Source organism: Dryobates pubescens, chromosome 10, assembly GCF_014839835.1.
Source record: "Dryobates pubescens isolate bDryPub1 chromosome 10, bDryPub1.pri, whole genome shotgun sequence".
Classification (NCBI taxonomy): Eukaryota; Metazoa; Chordata; class Aves; order Piciformes; family Picidae; genus Dryobates; species Dryobates pubescens.
Window position 1 is genome coordinate 19,691,758 of NC_071621.1, and position 25,384 is coordinate 19,717,141.

A 25,384-nucleotide genomic window follows, 5' to 3' on the forward strand; every position below is an offset into this window, starting at 1 on the left:
ATGCAGCTATATAAGCCATCACACAACTCACCCTATTATTCAGATGCTGATGATTTTAACCATCAAATCACCAAACAGAGTGAATCTGAAGCACAGCAAAACCTCATTAAAGAACTTCATGACTAAAGTATATTTAAAACTAAAGCAAGGCAGCACTAAATATTTAAACATTTTCTCTTAAAATAAGATATTAATTAAGCACTATTTTTAGGACTTTTTTTTTTACATCAGCAGATCTCAAATCACTCTGTTAACTATGTGCCATAATTCACATATTAAAGATGGGGAAAAGAAGGAGGATAGATAAAGATTGAAATGATTTATTCAGTGTTGAGGTGTCACCTCACTGGCACCATCAAGACTATAACTTCATTATTTAGGGCATGAAGTGCCTGCTTTCATAGCTGAATAAAAAAAAACTTGCTTTCCCATACAAACTGTACTGCAAATTCTGTAGGGGAGAGTGAATGGAGCGGTTGGTATGTCTTGCTTGGAATTACCATGAATTGCTGCTCTGATTTGTTAACGGCACTTATTAAATCCACTAATCCTATAAACATACATAAATATTTTCAAGAAAGGTTCTAAAACTGCAGGAAATTTGAATAAATATAATTAAAATCTCTCTACACAATTCAGTTTTAAAAAAATATGTTTATTACATAACATAACAAAAAAATTATCCTGGTGAAAAACAATGCTAATTAATTTCTGAAAAATATTTTCTCTCCTTTCATTTTTTTAGTGAAAAGAACAAGTCTTTCATGGTCTCTATTTTATTGGGTTATTTATAGCTTTGCTTTTTATTTAATGAAGAAAGAAAAACACAAAGGCAGCACATCTTGTTGACACTTGAGCTGCTATGATACAAACATAGCAGCAAATAACTGAAAAAGACAGCATTTGTAGCAAATATTTTTAAGATCCTTTCTCCTATTAAGGCTTTTCTGTATCTAACTATGTTATGAACAAGAAGAGAGTGACCTTCTAAAATGTAATGATGGCGATTATCCATATAATGGTTGTAGCATGCAAATATACAGCAGCCATGTAAAGGAACAAAATCAGGCAGCAACTTCACAGTGCTTAAGGGCTTCATATTTTACTGCACCAGCATTAATGGAAAAGTTAATGTAGCATTGAATAACAGTGAGTTGCTCAGCTGCTGCTGCAGAACATTTAGATCATGGAAATAACACATCGTTTTTTCACTCCTATAGCTTTCTTGACCCACAGGAAAAACAACTCTCATTCATCCCCAAACTCACATGCAAAATTATTTCGATGTTACTCTCTATCTCAAGAAATATGCCCAGGTATATAATTTGTAAAACAATTAAATAATTAAATCTCAAAACTCAAAATAATTAATCAACAGCGCTGGAGAAAATCTCAAAAAATATACTCTGTGACTTAACTCATGCTAGGGTACAAAATCATGCATGAGCAAAATCATTTAATGCACTACACAAACAAACCAGCATTTTATAGTACCTCTTAATTCCTGATCTTAGTACAGGAAACATCCAAATAAATTATGCATGCTAAATTCTCTTGTTTCCCATATACTGGAGAGTAAAAACCACTGAGTGCACTCAGTACAGTGTCATTTAAAAACATTTCATTGATCTCAGTCTACAGGAAAGTTATGGAAGGTAGGTAACACCAAGATACTGTAAATGAAGGCATATAATTGGTTTGAAATTGAATTGCAATGACAATTGTATTTAGTGAGAAATCTGAGGAAGGGGCCACAGACCCCATGACAATAAATCCTGTAAATCATGTTCCACCTTCATTATTGCTGTCTGGTTTAGAAAACAAAAAGAAAGGAAATTGTTATGAGTAAATGCTGGTATATACCAGCAATCTTTCTCTCCTTCATAAATTCAGGTAACAACCCCATGAGTCTTGCTCCTTCTTGATGCAAACCGTAAAATGGGAAGACATATCGGAATTTAGAGTTTTCATTAAGAAAAATAGTACCTCCTGGAATTCTTGAAAAATATTCCAACTCATAAAGGACTTCAAATTTTAATCTTTCTGCACAGATGTTGGACTACTAAAACTTCTTCATTTTGTTGCTAATTGCCTTATTTGTTTACCATCAGAAGCAGAATAAAGGGAGGAGCAGTGAGCATGGTTATGGAAAATGAGAAGATTCACCCTTATTTTCCACCCCCACCCTACCCCTCCCCCCCAGCTCTCAAATAATCAAAAAGGTGCTACTGATTTGAAATTCATGCTGCTCAAAAAGAAACACAAGTGCTTGACTGATGCTTTGTAGTTTCACTGTTGATGCCAGACATAAGAATAAAAACTGGGTAGTAAGGATCATTGCTTCCCAATCCTTCCAGATTTGGTTGTCTGTCAAGTCTCAACTCAAAGGTTTTATAAAATGACTCTTCAGTCACACCTATAGCTCTTTCTCAGACAGATAGTATTCGTCAGGTAGTATGACTATTTTTCTCTCTGTAAATTCATCTGCTCTTGATGTCCAACTGCAATTTCTGGAACCAAAATCATAATCATTCAGTTATATGTATGCTAATTATACCATTCACTGACCTTTATGCTTCTCTATTGTCTGTAATTATATTAGCTATGAATTTCTAATAGGGTTGAAATAGTACCAGCAGAAGCTCTGCCTTTACAACTGATAACACCAGCGGGTATGGTGAGAAAAGTATTTGAGTGATAGAATCAATGGAGAACCTGAGAAACCAGTACATAGAAACCAATTATTAACTAAAAACTACCACAGAACTTGCTTGTGATTCAACCCATCATATATGTTTTGGAAAATATGAATAACAATAGGAATCGGTAGAAGTTGTCCTATAAGAGAATATCCATTTTGGCCTTGTCATTTTAACAACAGGGATTTTTCCTATGGAATGTATGTCTTCAGAAAACACCAGCATCACAACTTTACTGCGGGGACTGTAAAAAGAGAAATTCAACACAAGAAGGGAAAAGGTAAATGTATTTTCTTGATCCTGCTACTAAAGAACAAGAATTTAGAAGTACATTCTTTTTTTGTTTGTTTGTTTGTTTTAGCATACACAAATTGAGAATTTGTTGATTACTTTTAAAGAAGTGGAATCGTCTAAATAAATATTGCATTGAGAGAGCTGCCCTTGGCAATTTGTCACTGTGTCACTGCAAAATAAAGGCGCTATTCTAGTACTTTCAGAACAGGACTTTGCCAAGAAAAGGTCTTTGTTTAAAATGTAGTGGTGTCCAGCAGAACTTTTTGAACTTCCTGTGGGGTTGGCAGTAACACCCCTTCAGAGCTGAGCTAAAAATTATCAAATGATCCAGATATACAAGGGGCAGCCTAGCCAGAACCCAACATACATCCTGTGGATTTAGGTTCTGCAACACACATTAGAAAAATTTATGTACCTGGCCTCCACTGGATATCCACTCAGAAAGAAACATACCTGTTTCTTTCCAAGGAAGAGAATATATTCATCACAAAATGAAAGCAGCAATATATGCAGTATCCTCAGTCCAAAAATAAGTTGAAAGCTAAGCCCCAGTATATCTGGTACACTAAAGGAACATTTTTTTTCTTATGGAAAAACATAATTTATATGTAAAAAGTTATATCCTTGTTTTTCAAGACAATTGGTAATGTTCTTCTAACACTACTGAAATGTATATAAATTCCAACATAAATTCCAATCCATCTTTTATACTAATTTTAGTACGTTGGTTTTATTCCACCTTTTTGTTAAAATTTAACAGACAATTTAATTTTCATTGAAGCCATTATCAGAAAAATTGGTGGCCATTCCCACAAATTTCCAATCACAGTTTTGTAATGCCAAGCCTGCTAAAAATTAAAAGGCAAAAAATTTTGCAGTTTGTCTGTCTGGGTCCTCTGAAAGTATATAGAGTTTCATTAGCTCTTCATGATGATCTCAAATCTCTATTACAAAAGAACAGCATGGTTATTCTAGTGAAACTTTTTTTTTTTCCTTATTCATCCTCTTCTGGCTTTTAGCCAAATAATGTAGGGTGTCTTTTTTATTGTCTATCATACTTCTCAGTGATACTCAGCTGAGATTAAATCAAAAAGGACAGCAGATTCCATTTTGTTCTAGTGGAAACCTACAACACCTTTCTCATGGCTGCTCTTTTTTTTCTGGCAGGTTTCACCCAATTAATTTTCATAGATTTTTAGCTCAACAGTTCAGTATGAAACTCTACCACTGAAAATACTGGTCACTAAATAAATTTCCTCTACTATTAAGCTGTCATCAACTTTGAAAACATTGCTTTTTATTCAGGAAAACACAAGAGGCTGGAGTATTAAAGAGTGTAAAAGACCATCTACCTGAAAATAATGCATTGTTAGCTAACAGAAATTGGAAACTGGGATACCTATACATTAGGAAAAAAAGATAAATTAATAGTTCCAAAACAACAATTCCACTCACCATGAGGCAAATACATCATGCTTTACTTTTCCCCATGTTTGCACATAGAACAAGATATATTATGCAAAAAAAATTAAAAAAAAAAAGTAGAGCCCTCTTATAGCAAAGTATCCCAAAGGTTCCAGTACTATTTCTAAATTGGGCCTAAGAGACATGAAATTTAGCTTCCTCTTTATGTACATTTTTATTGCTTCCTACCATAAGTGCAAATGTAACTTCTAATATATCATCAAAAGAAATTTCTTACACATGAATCTTTCCTAGATTTCGGACTGTGACTGTGAAGAAACTAAAAAGCACTCCTACCCAATGAGTATTTCCTATCAGGAGAGAAGGGAAAAAAAATAATGTGAATCTGAAAAATAAGTACACTTAAATGATAAGAAATAACTTTAAATTGTAGTCTATTTGCATTGTGTATACAGAATGTTATTTAAAACAACGGTTAGCATTCTCAAATTGAACAGTAGAAGTATATGCACCTTAAACATTTTTTGGTGGATTTTCTAATAATCTCAACAATTGGATATTTTGCTACATTATTGAGCTTTAAATGGTTCAGTGCTATTGAATGCTTCAGACATACTTATGGCATAAGGCAGTATATTCCTGAAGCTGAAACAATCATTAGACTCTGATGTTCATCTATTTTATTGAACTACCCGCAGGGAGCTTTATGGACATACTATCATGTCAAGGTCACAGGATTAAGTGAGCAATGATGACAGTAAACAAGCCTTTTCTGTATATTCTAAAGGGTCTTACTGAGTTACTTAAAATGCCATAAACATAAATAGTCTCCTATCTCTACAACACAGTCATGACAGATGACTTCAAAATATAACACTCTTGAGCAATGGAGTTTACAAGCGAATCAAAAGCCTGTACTATTGACAACAGATATCAATATACTGAGGAGCACAAATATTTGGAGAAGCCTGCAATCTGTTATTGTCAGATATTTTATGTCTGTAAAGGGTACAAGGAATATATCTGTGCGGTGCTCGGGAGCAGCAGTTGCACACACACTTGCCAATCACTCCCCTGTAGCAATACAGCAAGATAAGACCTCAAGAAGATTAGAAATTACTGCAGAGTGAGAGGAGATAAAGTGAAATAGGCAAAAGCACAAAGTATTTCTTCGTGATGGTAAGGGTATGGATAGATGAAAGCTGCAAATAATGACAGAATAGATACTGCTGAGAGGAGATTTTTGATTTCCTCAAACGTTGAACTATGAACCAAAACAAAAACCTGTTATGCAGAGATAAAATGTTTTCTTTTTACCATCAGATGACCTGTATGATTGACACATTGATTTAGGAAAGCTCTAAATAAGTTTGAAGCAGGATGATGTACCATAGAGTAGCAAAAATAGTAAAAAATAAAAATAAAAATCTCCAAGGTCTAACAGTTTGTTCCCCTCCCTGGGGGAAGAGGATGAAGAGGAAAAAAACAAACAAGAAGACAAGAAAAAATAATCAGCTTATTACATATCTTAGCCACTTACACATTGGAATAAGGAAAATGAGAAATAAAGAACTAAAAAGTCTTAATATCCTAAAGATGAAACTTAGTCTGGCATCACAAAAGCTTGCCAAGACAAATGAGTGATTGTTTCCGTGAAAAACAAGAAAGAAGTACTTTTTGTTTAGCACATAATAGTTTACTTCCTCTGAAGTTCAGAAACAGGCATGAAACATTTATTGAAAGTCTGGGCAATGTTAAAAGGAAAAAAAAAGGTAGTACTGTGCTTTGACATGTAACAGAAAAATCTTTATCACACCTTCTGAAAAAGGAGGGAGACATGAGATACTTAATTTTATATTTTTTTAACAACTAAATGGAAAAAAGGCCAAATTCAAGTGATAGAAGACTAATTTATTAAAATAATAGATCTTGAAAAAAAAATTCTGTGCAAAGCATGTGATAGGGATGTGCTAGAATATGCCTGCCTCAGTGCCTGAGGCTGATTTAACCACAGAATCACAGAATGTTGGGATATGGAAAGGACCTTGAAAGATCATCTAAGTCCAACCACCCTGCCAGAGAAGGATCACCTAGAATAGGTCACACAGGAATGCATCCAGGTGGGCTTTGAATGTCTCCAGAGAAGACTCCACAATTTCCCTGGGCAGCCTGTTCCTTGATATTCAGTTCCTTTATAGATCTCTGAATACCTTAAATCATCTATGAACATATGATTGGGCATAAATATGTATTAAATAAAAAAAGAAAAGACATATCAAGGTTTTGAGAGGAGGGGAATCAAAATGGCTGCATGGGGTTTTCACTTCTGGTTAAAATTTGCATTTATGGTATTTCCAACAAAATACTACAGACATTTCACTTAGAAAAAAACCAACACAACCACATAACATTTTCTCCAGCTTTGCACTGATTTCCTGTTATATACTTGAATCATCACATCGGAAAGAATTCTGGACTGCATAGGTACTACGACAGCTCACTATGACTTAAAAATACAATGTTTCTCAGCCATTTGTGTCATCAAAGAGAGGAAAAAATGAAAGAAATTTTTGATCAAAAAAAGAACCTTCATAAAAAAAGAAAACTTACTTCTAATCTGTGGCTTTTGTTTCTTTTTAATTCTTTACTTTCTGTTTTTACATGTGGGGAAGATGGGAAACCCACTGCTGTATTGCACAGGTATTAGTAGATAGACACAGGAAGAAAACTGAGAATCATGTGAGGGAAATGTTATCTGCCTAATGAGAAATTCTTTCTTCATGGTTTCAACCTAGAGTCATACCTCTATTGAAATGGGTGGCAGGGAAAGAAAGAGCATAGGTGTTAGGAATATTGTTCAATACAGCAACTGCTGGTCCATTTTACCGATACACACTTCAGAGGCTATTTCCACTGCAGCAACTAGGAGGAAAACATTAAGAAAGGCAGTTGGACTTTGGAGCCCAGCTGAGGTGTTGAAACTTCATAACTGAGATTGTTTGAGATTCCTCAGAAAATCCTGAGCTGAAAATTCAAGGAGTCTGAGTATTAGGGTATCTACTTGTCCTATCTTCCTGTTTTGTAAGTGTTCATTTACAACTGAAGATAGGTTACAGGGCTCCTCTGAACCATTATGGTTCTTGCTGTGACCAGTGTCCTGGAAGCTGAATGGCTGAATGTGCACATGCTTGCTGTATGGATCGACTTAAGGAGTAGAAGTCCCTCTCAGTTTGTTAAAATTATCCTTCCTCTAAACAAATAGCTCTTATTGTGGGAAAAAAAATAATCCATCATGAACAACATCATAGTTTAAAACAACGGAATAACCTTGCTCAAGTAGAGAACTGAATGCGCCATGCCCATATCTGGTTACACAATGCTCCTTTCTTGGCAGGTAGTGCTGCAAATAGCATCCTAGATCTAACTTCCTGTTATCAGAAAAGCATATAGAATTCTTCTACCCTCCTTTTCCCATTGTGCTCATCAAGTGCCACAGCACCACTAGCAATAGCTCCTTTGAATAGTCTCTGCCTTTCACCACAGCCGTAAGCAATCAAGGAGTAAGGAAGGAAGAGGGTACCTAATGGGTAGAGGATGTAACAGAATAGGTGCAGAGCAGCAGGTGCAGTACAAAGCTGAAAGCAAAGCAAGAGAAGTAAGCAGGTGATTGAAATAATAAACTACTATAAAAGATCATTAAGGTTAGAAAAATTGTCAAACTCACATTCATGTTTAATTACCTCTACAGAAGGGTGACTAACATTGGACCTAAAAAGTGAATAATGCCGACACATTTGCTGATCTCAAGGTATCTTATGTAGTACAGTGAAACACTGCAAATTTGAACAATAAAAGAAAAAACATTTTCTTAATGTTTTGTTGTAACAACATTTGGAACTTGTAATCAGGGTAGCTAATGAATGAGCTGAAAATTTCCACCAGATCAATCTGTGGGGATTTATTCTGCAAAGAAAAACTGATTCTTCCAATCCCAGAAATAGAGAAAAATCACAATTTTTACAGAGTATGTACAATAGACCCTCTAACAGCACACATGTCAAACACACTTCTGAATCTACTAGACAGGATCTGGTCCTACTCTTTTCCACTGTTCTAAAGCTCCCTTTTTAATTTTTGTCTAGCAGTTAAAATCAGTCAGAAATGAATGAATAACTAAAACAGATGAAGCTGATTTGCAGTGGAGGACAGGATAGGTTCTGTATTTCTCTGAACATCCTAAGGCAGCAGCTAGTACAGCAATAGAGTCAGGGTATGACAAAGGCTGGTTGTAAGGGAAACTCCTTCTTACTATATTCCTGCATTCTGGTCTTCCTCACTATAAACTACAGCATCCTACAATCAACTTAACTGCCAAACCCCACAGTTCTCTTTCCACTCTCTTCCCCTGGCCCCCAGCAGAACTCACTCCCTGCAGAAGCACATGCTGCCATGAGAGGCAAAACTAGCTGTCTAGCAAGAAACTTTTTACTTCCAGCCTGTTTCCCCAGACGAATTTGGTCTTCACCACAGAATGAGTTTGACAGCTCTGCCCTCCACCATGAATGATTAATTTGTTATGGGTGTCTAGTTTAACCTGAGATGGATTTGAACAGAAAAAGCCCTTGTATACTTGCTTTTTTGGTAAAGCTGCTTTAATGCAGGTGGAAATCTCCTTCATTGAGCAAAGTCTCATTTTAAAATGTCATTTTTCTTATTATAGCAAACCTTCTGTGTATATAGAAACTGATCATATGAAAATATCTACAACAAATATTTCATAATTAGATTTAGAAAACTGGAACTCAGAACTCTCTGTATTGTCCTAGATTAGCTTTAACCTACAGAAACTGTAAGGTAGACACATATATACAGTATTATTGAATACAAGTTTTTGAAAAGTTGAGGTATCTGATCAAATCAAGAAGCTGAAATAATAAAATACTCCTAATAAACATGGTTGTGGATGATGGCCTAAAACACAGGCATGCAAATAGTTTATCAGGAATTCAAACAGTGGTACAGACAGGTTTTGCTAAACTTTTTTTTTTAAAGAAAGATATGTATGGGGAGAGAAGCAGATGGGGAGGAAGAGAAGCACCATATGAAGCTGACAGAGAAGACAGAAGGAAGCATATGCTGTGACATGAAGACTATAACCCTCAAAAAATGTTAAGGGTAAGTGTTGGCTTAAAGAAGCTTTGAATGCTAAGCTATGAAACACCCTTGATTCTTCCTGAGTTCAAGGAAATAGGATGTTGAATATTCACTATGAATAAGTGGCAGTGCATCAAAGAAAGAAAGAACCAACTACTTGATTTCTCATCTGAATGGGGAAAATATGCAGAACTCTAATTTTGGTAAAATGCTGAAATTATAAAAAGGGGGAAAGAGAGTATTTAGGGTAAGATCCTATGAAGATATCTAGAAGTGTCAAGTTGTCCAAATGAGGAAAACAGTAGTTTGCTTTAAAGGCACACACATGACCTATAACAAAGAAACAAGATTTTGAAATCCATTATTCTTTATCTGTGATATGTAGCAGAAAATAAAATAATTTCCTTTTGTTGTAGAAACGTTCATGCTCACATCTGCAAGAAATCACACAAAAGAACTTAGGTTTTCGCTTTAATAGGTGAAGGGGGAAAGAAGTTAACACGGAGAAGCAACACAAAATAATGTTTTGTTTTGTTTTTCAATTGTTATTTGCCATTTTTAGAGAGAAGCAGATGTAAAAGTAAATAGGTTCTCAGACCAACTCAAACCGTCCTGATTGATTAATGCATAGACAGTGATAGGTTGTACAGTGCTGCTGTTTGTAGGCATTTATTCATGTGATGAAGCACTTGCAAATTATTAATTTCTTCTCCATAAATTAATAGCTAATTAAGAAGGTAATTTAAATGCAAGTCACCTATGATTTTATGTTATTTTCAATTTAACTATCTTTATGTAACTATAATCTAAAGTTTTATATGGTGTTTTGTTGACTCACACTATTTTAACTTCATTCTTGTTTCTGCAGACATTTTGAGAAGAGTTTATGATGACATATTTAAAATTCATCATTTCCCAATAATACAGAGTTTCTACATTTGACCTTTTCTTTTAATCCCCAGGGCTAAATTTTGATATTTCTTAACAGTCTCTTTGTGAGAACAAAAGCTTTGTGACACCTACAGATTAAACACAGTAAATGCTGGTTGCTGCTTTCTGCAGAAGCAATACACACAGTCACACATGCTGGAGAGGCTTACAAGCTCATTGTGTTAAACTAGAAATGCAAGGGAAAACTTTCTCTACAGCTGGGTAGTATTTCACAAAATGAGACCTTAATATTGTATAACAGGAGCACCTATGTTAAAGAACTTAAAAACTGTTATTTACCTTGAAGAAAGATAAACAAAAATGCACATATATGTACTATATGCTACAATTATTAGTAAACCAGTAGCTGCAGATTGTGTATGTGGCTAGAGAACTGACACTTTTAACAATTGCACTCATTCTCTCCCAAATAGTTTTTTACTTATTTTGTCCATTCTGGACAAGAAAAGGCACTGCTATTGCCCAAGTATTTATCACACAGAAGAGGTTGCTCGTTTCTTCCCCTGCTCTTTCTTGGTGTCCTGAAGGTACAAAAATCCTCAAAAATGCTCTGAATCAGACAATAGGGCAGGAGCCAGCAGGTCTGGTTTTTCAGGAAAATGACCACGTTGTCCAGGCTTGTCTGAACATGCCCTGGAGTCCAAGTGGGCCAGGTGTGTGCACCTTTGGCCACGTTTGGAGAAAACTCATTCTATAGGTTAAGGTGTCAGGTTTTTATCTCTTAATCTTTGTTATCATTGGCCATCATCTTAGGAAATCCAAAGCCCAAAGAGCCAGTGCCTTGCCTTGCAATTGTCCAAACTCTGGGAGAAGTCACAAGTCTTGCTTGGAATCCGAGCTGTGCTTCAGTTTACCCAGACAGACTGCAAGACCTCTCACTGTAAGCATTATAAAGCCCAGGAGCAGAGTGTCTTGCTGGGCCAAGAGACGAACCCCAGGCAGAGCTAAGAGTCCCCAAGACAGTTTTGTTTTACTGGAAGAAGCAACAAGCACCGCTGTGAAGATTGCAGCTGAAGAACCTCTCCAAATAGGTAAAGCTACAAAGCCACCAAGCCCTGCAAGCCTTGGCAGCAACCTCTTTTCTGCAAAGCTTTCAGGTACAGAGCCTTTGGAGATAAACCCTATATATGCTACAGCAACAAGCTGCAGAAGCCAACAGAAAGTGAAACTGTGTTCCTGCAGCTTTCACGTGGTTGATGCCATTTTGCTTTTGTTTAAATCCCCATGTGTGCCGCATGGTACCAGGATCAGTGACATAACATATTAATAACCTCCATACATTCATAACACTTGGTCTCACAGAATCAACCAGGTTGGAAATGACCTCAGAGATTATCAAGTCCAACCTATTACCTAATACCTCATGACTAACTAAACCATGGCTCCAAGTGCCACATCCAATTCTTTTTTGAACACCTCCAGGGACGGTGACTCCACCACCTCCCTGGGCAGCACATTTCAATGGCCAAGTACTCTTTCGGTGAAGAATGTTCTCCTCACCTTGAGCCTAAACTTCCCCTGGCACAGCTTGAGACTGTGTCCTCTTGTTCTGGTGCTGGTTGCCTGGGAGAAGAGACCAACCCCCACCTGTCTACAACCTCCTTTCAGGCAGTTGTGGAGAGCAATAAGGTCTTCTCTGAGCCTCCTCTTCTCCAGGCTAAACAACCCCATCTCCCTCAGCCTCTCCTCATAAGGCTTGTGCTTGAGACTTCTCACCAGCTTTGTTGCCTGTCTTTGGACACGTTCAAGTATCTCAAGTATCTCTCCTTCTTAAATTGAGTAGTCCAGAACTGGGCACAGTACTCAAGGTGTGGCCTAACCAGTGCTGAGTACAGGGGCAGAACGGTCAGAGAACGACCTCTCTAATTCACAATTTCAATGAATGGTCTGCAGCTCATGAGGTAGACAGGAGACAAGCAATGTGCCTTCAAAACTGCGAACGCTCTTTCCAACAGAAATGATGGAGTCACTACAAAGGTCTAGAGGTCTGGAGTGTCAACCTATTAGTATTAATTTTGGTTTTTTTAAAGTAACTCTGTATTCCAGTCAGGCTGTATCTTCTGTAGCACAGAGAAGCATCAGTTTATAAAGAGACTGCTAAAGTGGTAACTCTTTGTCAGGAATTAAAAATAGAAACTTGAGGCCTGTTGTATCTTCTGTCAGCCAAGATCAGAGGTATATATAATTTTAGAACTCATTTTAATTTCCAACATTTCACAAGTATTGGAGGAGCTACCTAATTAACAACAGGTTTTGCCTTCTGTGCCTAAGCAGTTTAATTACACTACTCTCTACTTTCTATGCTTGAAGCCTTTTAAATCTGCCTACTGATAACCAGTGACCTTGCTCCTTAACAAGGCTTGGAGGCTGTCCTAGAGGGCATGTCCCCCTACCTGCTGCCACCCTGGGCTTTTTCATTGACAGTCCATTAGGTCTTATGACAGAAGGTGCACTTGTGTGGTGAATCACTCAGCTACATGGTGAGACCTGCAGTACAAGGCCACTTGCTTCCTGATTGGCTTCTGCAAATGGAGAATTCCACTTGGACACCTGTGCTGTCATGATGTCCTTTATTCTCCAGGGTAAGTAGTAGCCTACAGCTAAAATACAACCAAGACAACAGCTGCACCTAACACAGCAAGTGCCTAAATGGGAAAGCATCACTGCAAATAACTGAGAAGCAGACACACTGGGAAGTGGCATGACAGGAATAAAATGAAAGTTTCTTTTGCTTGATGTAAAAAAATGGATTGGTTTGTCACAGGTGTCAAGCTGCTTCATGGCCCATCAAAAACTATCATGGACTGAAGAGCAAAAAGAGCTGCAGCAGGGGTCTGTTCCTATTTAGGATGCCATCAACAATCCAGTAGTGGAAAGTTATTGGGCCCAAAGAAGAGATGGTCTTCTGAAAATGTTAATGACCAGGAACTGACTTGAGCTTGCAAACTATCCACTGTCATTCACTTGTTGCATAAGTTTACAACATTATTCAAAAATTCAAAGACAATGAAAGGACTGAAAATTGCACTTATTTTCCTTAAGTTCAAATCTCCAGATACACAGCTTTAAGCCTCACCTAGAGATAACACAAGTGTCTCTTATGGACTAAGGCTATTTCGAATTAACCATATCACAATCCTCATTTGTCATTTTTGTAGTTTCCACCAGCACATCTGTGGAATTAGACTACAGAGTTTTTGTAGCACTTAATTTCCACAGTTCCTACCATCTTAAAAAGTAAATAGACTTCTATCATCATCCAGAAAATAGTGATTTCTTTGGAAGGTATAAAGATGAGGAACACACAAAAAATTATGTTTTTAAAGCACCATATAACTGTAGCAACCAACTATATAGAATTGCAAAAAAAAACCAAAAAGGGAACTGTGTATGCATAATTTATTAAACATTATTACTGTTTATTAAACATTGTTATTATGACAAATTTATTACTTGGCAACTTTTCTAACAGGTTTAAGCACTACATATCTGTTCAAGCTAAATCAAAATAGATTTTTTTTGAAAGAAAATATCTAGAGCAAAGTGTTTGTGCTTGTCTTAGTCTGTCAGGCTCAATTACATTTAACTGGAAGGGTTTTTTAGAGCTAAAATGGAACTTTCTGTTCTGCTCTGTCTGTTTTAGGTAGATACTCAAACTGTAAAAATCTGGGTATTTGGAAGCAGACCTTCCTTGATTTCTTGTTTGAGCTGATCTACCCTCAACAAATAAAATGTTAGCGGCTAGAATGCAAAACAAGAGAGATTTGGCAGTGTCTAGTTCTGCAGGCAAGGCACTCACATGGCATATCCAGGTTCAAGACCTTGCTCTGAATGAAGGAAGAGAGCAATTTCAGCTCACTTCTTCCACATGAGGGTCAGCACCTTAGCCAGTGGCTATTTTTGTGATTCAGAAGAGCAAGAGAAATGTTTAATTGCACCGCTGTGTTTAATGTAACAAACTTTTAAACCCAGTATTCAATATAGCTCTGATTAAAACCTCAAATACTATGATATCACTTAGATACTGTAGAAATGACGTATTTTCATGATGGTTTCTTTATTAATTTATTTTTTGAAAAAGAGTATTGGCAGAATTGAGCTTCACTTTGGTTTTGTTCAGTTTTGCTACAATTAAGTAAAATGTAAGTTTTGCTTCAGGTGTAGTTTGTGCCTGGCTGGCATTGACTACTGTTTTGTGGTAGGTGAGTGAAGACTAATCTTACTAGTGAATCTTACCAGTCTGAAACTAGTTGACCTTTAAGGTCCCTTCCAACCCAACACATTCTATGAAAAGACTTAGAGAAAATTTATTTTATCATTACTAGCTCCTCTTATATGTTGAAAGAAACATTTAAAAACTACACATTTTAGGTTTGCAGCTTACCTGTGCGAAACAGCTCCCCAGGCACCATGCTTATTTGTCAGTATGTTGAGTATCTTCTGTTTCAATTGATTGGCTGTAACATGATCACGATGCTTTGCAGCACTGATAAGATGATCACACATCTTCTCCTCCTCTCTTCTGTCAGCAGCATACTGAGCACACTGTGACTAGGAATGAAAGTACATCAACTTCATAAAAGACAGGCTATTTAGAATCATCTTAGAGTGATAATTAACACCCTTTAAATATGATGAGAATTAATTAAAATACTTTAAAAGGGAATAGGACACACCAATGAAATGGTTCTAGTACTATGTGTTATCCCTGAAAAAATCACTGTCAGAACATGCAAAAATTGAAAACTTGGGATCAAAAGCCATAGAAATGTAATTAAAACCATTTAGCTATACATCTCTGTGTGCATATGTATGTCCATGGATATGCCTTAAAAGTTGCTCATTATTTGTAAAGCTTCCTGTGTTCTCTGGTATAAAATACAGGTAGAGCATACAGCATAATATACAGAAAAAAAACAAACAGGGGAAACAAAATGGTTTGCTGGGATTTCTTTTGTGGCTTTGTTTGGTTTGTTTATTCTTATTTTTTAATGGCAACAAACCCTCAATTAAAAAGCCATTTGTTAATTTGGTTATTATGAATGCTAAAGAGAAACGTCTTTAAATTAAGGATATTTTCTATTTCATATCACAACATGAAAACTTTTCATAATATGCTACCACTTCTAAAAACCACTAATGGTTAAAAAGACATGGCTCATCCCCTAAACTTGAAAGGATTTAGTATTTTCATCAAATTTTCTCTAAAGCAATGCCGTGGTTATTGACATTCATGCAAAGTCATTTCTAAAACTGTCAAAACTCTATAGTGTATTTTACTTCTGATAAATCCTTTCTTTATATATAGTAAGCACAGTACAAATTTCCATTTCCATTGATGTTAAGTTCAAATTCAGTTTTGACTCCTAGTAAAGATACTTTCAAAATGTTTAAAGAAAGCACATGTAGCCATAGTACTTAAAATAAATCCATCTGGAGCATCATTTTCTAGGTATAAATTAAAAAGGCAAGATTATTTCCAAAAGAACTATTTTTAAAATCATCTGTTTAGAGACCTTTTTCCATGCACAATTATTGTGCACTATTTTGGAGCATTTAACCAACATTCAGTGATGTGACACAATGCTGAACAGATTTTTAGTATTCAAGAGTAATTAAAATACTAAATTGTACTTTATTATTCATATTTCTGCACATTGCCATTTTAGTATAGATCCCATTAGAATTCAGTAAAATTTTAACAGTGGCCTCTCCTTTGTGTTACAGCCATTATTTCAAGTAATCCACCTAGAAAGGAACAATTGTTACACTAATTCATAAAGGGTTAATTCATCTTTCAATTTATCTTCTTGTACAGGGAAGCACCAATTAGTACAATGATCTGCCTTAGTAATGAGGTTAATACTTCACCAGCTCATTGGACAGTAAAATTAAATTTTCATTTTTCTTCCTGAACAATTGCAAAGGTTAGCAAAATGGAAGTTAACTGTGAAGTACCCATTCCGGGAGGAATTTCCCTGGTCCTGACTGCAACTGGAGTCACAGGATAAAATTCAGATGCTGGTCTAGGGCCTCCTCACTACACAGGTGACACAGTAACTTTGTGCAGCTTGGGCCAAAAAATTTCACCCATAATGATTCAATTAAAGTTTAAAAGGTAAAAATAAAATAGCCACTCACTTCTCTGGCTGAGAGCAATGATTAACATGTACTAAACCCCAGAACATATACCAATACAGCTTATTAAAACAAAATGACAGATTTACAATTATGCAACAGAGAACTACCAGAAATCTCTTTGTCCCTACTACTTTCAAGTAGGATGACAAATAATAAAATGTTCAGTTATATACCCACCATTATTGAAGACAATATATAAACCAATCTTTCTTGCTTTAACCATCACCTTATTTAAGTACATCTGAGTTTCACATTTAACACAGGCTACATTTCATAATTTTCTTTTATGACTTGCAGATTTTATCTTACTCATCTAAAACGTGTAGCTGAGGGTTTTTATATGACAAATATAATGAAAATTTTCATATATGAAAAATGTGTTGGTTTCCTTACCAGACAATAAGACTGACTTAAGGTTATTCCTTTAGGGAATTTAGTTATTATTCTAAATCCTATTTGCTAACAGAAGCTGGAAGTTAATTGAATATTCTCATTTTGTCTAGAGTTCTGACAGATCTTATACCTCAATGTATTCTTCAAAGAGCAGATAACTCAATCTTCTATTGTCATCTTAGGTTACTGCATGATGCCCTGATAAATATCAAATGTTATTTATTGTTGAGGCAATATAAAACTTCACTCTGCCACACACTTAATTGTAAATGTGATTTTATCTAAGTTCAAAATATCCAGTATATGCTCGGTAATAAAGTTGTTGCAATCCCATATGACAAGTGTCTTCTGGCTGCTCTGACAAAATGAAGTAAAGGTTACGTGTATACAAAATGACAACAGATATCTCTGTGTCACACTTCTCATCTAGGACAAGGAGCACAAGAACTAGCACATCAAAGTGCACATTTAAGAAAGCTGTTTCAAGGAGATAAAAACCTCATCAAAACTGGATCCAATTTCTAGCCACCAGGTGCTTGTTGACATTTTCCGACAGATGACTAACTTGATATAGCTTTTTATTATTATCAATTCTAAGTTAATTCTAATTTTAGGTCACTTGAGCATTAAAATGTGGAAATGTGTGTTTGGGAATATATACTCACACATAGACAAATGAATGCAAGCACAGACAGGTTTGGAAATAACAAACGATGCTGAAATATTGTATAAAACATCATAAAAATGCAAAACCATATCCGATAAAGTCATATCAAAAATGAAATGATGGCTTTCCTCCATCCCTTTTGCATAAGACTTTTTTGAATAAGAGCAAAATAAATCTGAAGAAATAATCAAAAACCTGTTAAACTGAACAAGTTTTTAAAAATAGCTTTTTTGTATATTTGTATGATTTTCAAGTAATACAATTTAAATTGCATACGTCAATGCTCCTTGATGAAAAAAGCTAATAAATGTTGACTCCTTTTAGGAGTAAGAATTACAGACATTAAAGAGACATATTTCTTCTAATACTTAAGGCAAATAGAGATTTCAAATGCTATCTTATTGTCAATAGTTAATGATCGCTAACTAGCAAGAAAGATGTGTAATATTGTATTTCAACACATAAATTGTAGCAAACAAATGTTTTAGTGGCCCAAAATGTTCTTACAAAATTACCTTAAAATACTAATTCTCGTTAACAAAACATTTCTATTTATTATTTTTTTTTTTATGAAGTGTCTCAAGCATATCAATTGCTTTTCCTTCTTATTGAAATCGCATATATTGCTGATAAAATCCAAGAAAGATAATTACTAATGTGATTTTCCTTGCTATTTACAATAAATCAAAAAAGTTCTTTGTGATGAAATGTTTTTAGACATTCTGATTAAGGGATCTCTTCAAGCTGTAAATGTTTTCATTAATTTCAATGAGGAGATGAGAAATTAAACCCATTTCTTGTGTTTGACATTTACCAAAGCTTTTAAAAACTAGTTTTGAAATGCCTTCAATGTAAATTTCTTTCTAGGTGACAACTGAGTGAAAACAGAGAAGCAGAAATGCATTGACTCTCAGGCTTACCTCAAACTCAGCGTGTTTGTGGACATCTTCAGCTCTTTGTCTGTTTAAAATAAACTCTGCTTCATTTGCAACACGCACTATATGGTCTTTCATTGCATGACATAATAACCTAAAATAAGAAAAATCGAAATCAACCTTTGTATTTGATGTACTTAAAATAAGCCACTTCAGCAGATTTAGTTAAAATGGTTAAAAAATGTAATTAAACTATTTTCATGCAATTGCCAAATGAGTTGGCATGAAAAATACAATTTTATCCAAACTTTACTTCGTTCATGAAAGCATGAACAATTTATATGTAAAAAGCTTGCTATTTATTATTGAAGGGAAAAGTTCTTTATAGAAGTGTATTTCCAGCATGATTTTAACAGCCATCTCAATACAGACACTAGACTGTCACTAGAAAGTCTAGACTTAAACTCATATTGATACCATTCTATCATTAAATATAGATATTTCAAAGCCTTAGAAAAATAAGGAGATTACCAAAGATTTGAAATTCTATTAAAATTCCCAAAGAATATTAATATCCCTTATATGTTTTTCAAACACTGGAATGCAAAGTGCATCATGTTTCCAAGTCTTCATGATATCAGAACTTAGACAAGTCTTACTGAAGAGGAAGGAAAAAAAGATTAAGATTGGACTGAGATGGAAGATGTCAATCAGATACCTAAATTAAGATCACCAAATACCATGAAATGTATAATGAAACTGCAGCTTAAATAACATGGTTTTAAATATTGCTGATATCTTATTGGGCAGGATGAATAGAAGCAACTCCTTCTTGTCCCTGCAGTCCACATTGAAGGTTGCCTGCTTTATTAAAAATCACTCTGGTCTTTTTATCAGAATGTAGGAAATCTATATCAGGATGCAAAGACCTGACAGGTCTGTTTAGAATCAGGAAGAACTGTTTCTCTTTGTGTCAGATTGGCACACAATCTGGGATTCTCTTTCTTGCAACACCAGGGAAACAATTTCAGAGATTCTTATATTAGGAATGTGACATTTCTAGACATTTCACCCTCAGGTTAGTGTCTGGCGCCTTAAAGCACTGCAACGGAAGTCGTGACTATTAGAGGTGAAAACCATGATTGTTAAACCTTACACCTATAAGATCTGAATTCTGTTCTCACCTCCTTTGGTGTGTTCTACCATTTTTGAAAGAAGGAAATAACTTACCCTGAGCTACTGTTTAATATGGGTGTGTGGCATGGGAAGACAAAAATACTGGGGCCTCTGTTTAGAGATAAAGACAAACAAGCTTGGATCAAGGCTTCACAGTGGGTATTCATACTTTTAATAAGCTCTTGAAAGCAAAAAATGTTTTGGCAAACTATCATGTGAAAGACATTATGTTGCCTCTATTGTACTCTTTAAAACTGATCTTCACTTTAAAATCCACTCTGCTGGAAGATATACTTTAGTATTTTATTACTGAGAAGTGTACAGATTTCTATTGTTAAGATGTAAGTGTAGAGCTTCCCTCAGATATGGATTAGGAGTGAACATTCATGATTTTAACAAGCTCCTTTAAAATGAGAAAATACTAGAAGTGTTTAACATCTGAAATCAAATTTGGCATCACAGGTCTTCCTGAACCTTTCTGTCTTATAGTAACTACCTGGAAGAAATTAGCTAGGATTTCAAAACCAAACACTGAGATTTCAAGTGTCTACTAGCTGTAGGTAGCTTTTTGAATGAATAAACTACTGAATAAATGAAGCACAGTACAAATTCAGTATCTTTGAGCCATTTGTGGGCCAGGCAGGATTTCTAGTTCCAAAAGGCTTGAGGTGAAATCAATAGGTTTCTTAGGTAGTCCTTGCCACCAAGATTTTGGTGAGAAAAGATTGAGACTAACTTCAATCCACTGGGTTTATTATTTGGGACAGCTGGGCATAGTTTTTGTCCCTCCAAAAAAACCCCAACAACCAAAACAAAAACTAAACTGCCTCTGTTCATGAGCGATGGTAAATTCATGCTATCTTCATCTTAGTTATATTTGTCTGTAGTAAGAAGCATTCCCATTCTCTGTGCCCATTTATGCACTAAAACCACCTACAAGGGACTTCAAATGGATTCCCAGAGAATGCTAATACAAGCTACAAACAAATCTCTTGCCAGTACTCAGAGAAAAGATATTAAAGAACTCAACACAAGTCTCTGGTTGCTTTACAGAAAATGGAAACTTTGAAAGACATGCAGCAGATGATTCAAATCAGCTGGCTGAAACTGCTGGTGACCCCAGATGTACTTCCCACCCCTCTAATGGACCTTTCTACTCCAAAGACTGAGAGAATTGATGCATTTGGGAACAACTTCAGACTTGCTGTATCTTTTGGATGGCACATTATGCAAAATGATCCAAATTTCAGATAACCTGGCAATGCTTCAGGTCTTCAGGGTCCAAAATCAAGATGTCAAATAAGAAGTGACCAGGGAACATGCCTGAACACTGGGGCTTGACTGTCTACAGCACTCAAATCCTTAGCTTGGCTGCCAGTCTTTTTTTTGGCTCACTCTAACTGCCATGCAGCAAATGTACAGGCATGGTCCAAGGTACAGTTAACTGAAGGTACATCAATGAGTCTGGATCAACTTGAACTCTCTCCAATGTTACCCAAGAAATTTCTGCAGGTGCTCTCGTGCCATACCCCAGCATACATAGAACACATCATTATAGTGGGTAGTCCTCGCATTATTCAGTTAGTCTGAACTAAACAGACAAAATTGTAATGAACTCTTAAGGTGAAACAGGAACTGCACAGGTTTCAGGGAAGACCTGGACTAAGTGCTATGTAGGATGAATGAGGACATCCTGCTCTAGGAGATGCTAACCTTAAGCAGTATGAGCATAGGCCAGTCCAGGCTACTTAAACTACAGACACACCTGCTCTCTTCCTTTATTGTTTGTTATCTATGGAATATCTCAATATTATTTCAACTGTGTCTAGCCAGCTGTTTCATACACTCTCACATCTCTACCACTGCTTGTGATTTATTCAAGAAAAAGACAAAAAGTTGTTTGCATGGTGGCCAGTACATTTGGATTAGGACAAAAGTGAGACCGCAGCCTATCAACACTATGTAATCATTAAATAATATTGTATCAATATGTGCTAATAACAGTTACTGTGATTCTTTTACCTTAGGTATGTCTATGCACCTAAGACAAAACTTCAAAGACTAGGTAGACTACGCTTTTGCATCTAGAAGACCATTAAGAATTACATTAGTCTTAAAATAATTTGCTAGAAAGCCAAACTTTTGAAAAACAGTTAAAATCAAGGCCATAATTTAGAAATCTTGCATACCTCCAGAAGCCTTGGCCCGGATGTTTTTATTTGCAAGTGCAAGAAAGTAAAGCAGAAAACAGAAGTATAATAACTAAAAGCAGTTACATGTGTCAGCTTTAAAAGAAAAGGCAAGGTCTACTACAAGGTCATGGAAGCAATGCCTTAGAAAGGTTTTGGCAAAGCAACTTGCTTATGTTCAAGGAAACTTGTTACTTTTTGAAACATAAACCTCTATTTAAAAATAATATTTTTCTGGCATGAGATAAAATGGTTGTAACTATCATTTCAATTCTCATAGAAAAAAAAATATAAATTATTCAGAAAGGATGCCAAACTAGGTAAAATCTCACACTAAGTGGCATCAAAGGCTGCCAATGCATCAAAAAATCTCCCTTGCACTGCAAATAACTGAAAGGAACAAGGACATCTCCATCAGCAAATTCACTCTTTCACTGCAACACACAGCTAAATCACACAAACTCTTTTATACGCTATCTTTAGATTTAGAAGTAGAGCTCAAGGAAATATCTTTCATAAACTATCTTTAGTATTTTCATGAACTCTAATTCACAAAAAGTGTCTTCAGTTAAGGGAAATGTGATCGAGTTGCTTGCCTACAGCACAACCTCAGAAGGTCCTCTGATGGTTAAAACCCTTTTACTCTCCAATCCAAATGTATTCTTCAGCAGTCTTTAGTGTTTCATTTTATGCAAATTTTGCCCTTAGGCTTACAGAATCCTATTTTCTGCTGACCTTCTGATATTCCATTTATCCTTGTCTTACTAGGCTAAGTAAATCAGCTCTCTGACTTGTGTTGCAAAACAGTTAGCAAAAGAGATTGCCTTTTCTTTTTAGTTGTTGTTGGGTTTTGGTTGGTTGGTTGGGTTTTTGTTTGTTTGTTTTTCTAATTTCATATACTGATTTTACCTTTTCTGCAAGTGCATGGCCAAAACTGTCAGCAGCATTCTAGACAAGTTTTAATCTCTACTTACATAGAAACATTGATGCTGTCTTATTCAATGGAAATACTTTTTCTGATACAATTTTAGATTTGTGTTTTCCTTTTCCTTAGCCCCATAGCCTGTAATTTTGCTTAAAAAAATGTCAGTGACAGATTGGTCTTTTACCTCCTCAGCCTTTTTGAAAAGATGCACCAACAGTCTCTAGCATATACTCCTAAGAAAATTAACTTCATGTATAGTTACATTATAAAGTATTTATGTAACTTATTATAATGTATAATATTTGTATTACTGCAGATTTGAAACCCACTCAATATATCCTGACTGATATTTCAGTCATCTGCTCAACTGTGTTTTCCATCCACAGGTTTTCCCTTTGTGGGGAAAAAAATCTGTTCTGTGCATCTTTGATGAACCATCAGAAGGAGACTGAGGTACAAAATGCGTATGTACTTGCTAAACAGAGGGAAGATTTGAAATCTGAGAAAAGTACCATTTTTATGGTCCTTTGTAAACATGTTCTTTAGTGAGATCTTATCACTGACAACTGAACATTAGCTGTGACAGAATTATATCCACTGTCTTCTTCATCCTTGTAAATCCTCATCCTGCCTCAGAAAGCACCACCCTCAAAAGACTAGTAAATGGATTGATGTTAAGACAGTGATCAATCAGACCTTCTAGTCATACTCATTAATCTCTAGACAAATAGTCCTCCCAAAGGGCTGATGAGTTGTATGAAAAGTGTCACCACAGGCTTGCTGTATTTTTTATACCATTTCCCCATAATTCATTATATATAAAGAGAAAAAAGACATCGATCTGAAATAACGTTTGGCTTTATCCTATGTGTCCACTTCTTCAGTTGCATCACTGAATCTCCTACCAGAATTGAAGACAAGTGTGCTGCTGTGTCTTTCCCCAGATCAGCTAATATCAATCAGGAACTGATGACCAGCAAAAATTATATCCTTTTTGAGTGGCAAGTTTTAATGCATAAGGTAGAAATTAAACACTGACTTGGTACCTTATGGTTTCTCTTTACCAAGACAAGCTTGATTTCTATTGATGGCCACAAATTAATGAACCACAGTTGAAGGTCCCTCACTAGGAAATGGGTTTGATTTGGTTTTAGACTGAATAAAAAAAAAATCTTTCACTAAGGAATTCACCAACAAAGCAGTCTGAAATCACTCATGACTTAAATGACTGCAGACTGGGCAAAAGTACATCACAGAACATGGCAGTTCACAAATATGAGTTATTTCAAAATGTTTAGGAGAAGATAAGAAGTCATTTTAAATCCATGTGGCTGGCTTTCCTGCATTCTGTCCTCAGCAAGATTACTTGCGAAGTCTAAAGTGCTTACAGGTTAAAGGAAGATGTGAAAAAGTATGTAATCAGTCAGAATCCCCTGTTTTTCAGATGCTGAGGTTTAAAAGGCTGGATTGTGGAGTTCCACATTCCAGGAAGTCATTCAGGTAAAACACCAGAACCTGGAAGAATTTAAAAGCTTTTAAAGAACATTTTTATTGTTTTGAAATAGAGGCAGTGATAAGACTATACCCAAACTGTCTTCAAGCCATGTAAAAACCATAAAATGTTTTCAGCACACTTAGATGTGGATTGGGATAGGTTATTTGTACACCTATCAGAACTGAAGGATGAAAGTTTGTATCTCACTAACTATTCTAAACTTGCTATCCTGTAGTCAGTTCTTCCTAGTAATAACCTCACCCAGAGAGAGCTTATAGCTGTTACACTGCTAGATAAAACAATTGTGTTTATGCTACCCAATCTTTCTTTCATTTGAGATAAACTGAAAAACCCAAATCATTCCCAAACAGCACTTTTCAAAACAGACTACAGAATGAACATTTGTTATAATTTAGCTAGGGTCTTGCATCCTCTACTCACTCCTGAAGTTCTGCCAACTCATATGTCCAGGGAAACAGATGTTTCTCTGACTTACTTTCATCAGATGCCCATAGATTATTTTTTCCAAGAAGCAGCCTGGAAATATGCCACTTTTTCACCAACACAGTTGTTTTGACAATTATTGCTCTTAATGGCACTCATGAGAAATTAAATATATTGTTGCACTTAGTCTCTTTAATAATGTAGATAAACTGGTCTAACTTTAAGAGTTCTACAAGATGCAGTACTGCTGTAAATACTTTGAAAGTAAATTCATATAATCTTTAGAAGGTAATGTCTAATTTCAACAAAAGGGCAATGATGAAGAATTTACTAGAAAAAAGGTTGAAATCATAGCATGCAAAGACCAGCTACTGGACTACAACAGGAGCACACAGACAAGATAAACACCGTGAAGGGTACCTCTCAATGTTTCAGAACGATCACAGAAGCTATAACAGACTTAGTGAAACTCAGATTTGTCTAAAATGAATCTATCTCACTCCTTGTAAAGATTTTCTGCTTTGCATAAGAATTTTCTAAATGAAGAGGAATATGT

At 35.7% G+C, this 25,384-nt stretch overlaps 1 protein-coding gene across 5 annotated transcripts in view; it reads right to left on the reverse strand.

Moving 5' to 3' along the window:
- The window catches only part of NBEA (neurobeachin), a 486,697-nt gene that overhangs the window by 215,177 nt on the left and 246,136 nt on the right, over positions 1-25,384 (reverse strand). For all 5 annotated transcript variants that reach the window (XM_054164764.1, XM_054164763.1, XM_054164761.1 and 2 more), the window contains 2 exons: positions 18,645-18,753; positions 14,908-15,074 (listed from right to left, as the gene is read on the reverse strand). In XM_054164764.1, coding sequence (XP_054020739.1) covers positions 14,908-15,074; positions 18,645-18,753 — 276 coding nt within the window. The remainder of the gene's footprint in view (positions 1-14,907; positions 15,075-18,644; positions 18,754-25,384) is intronic.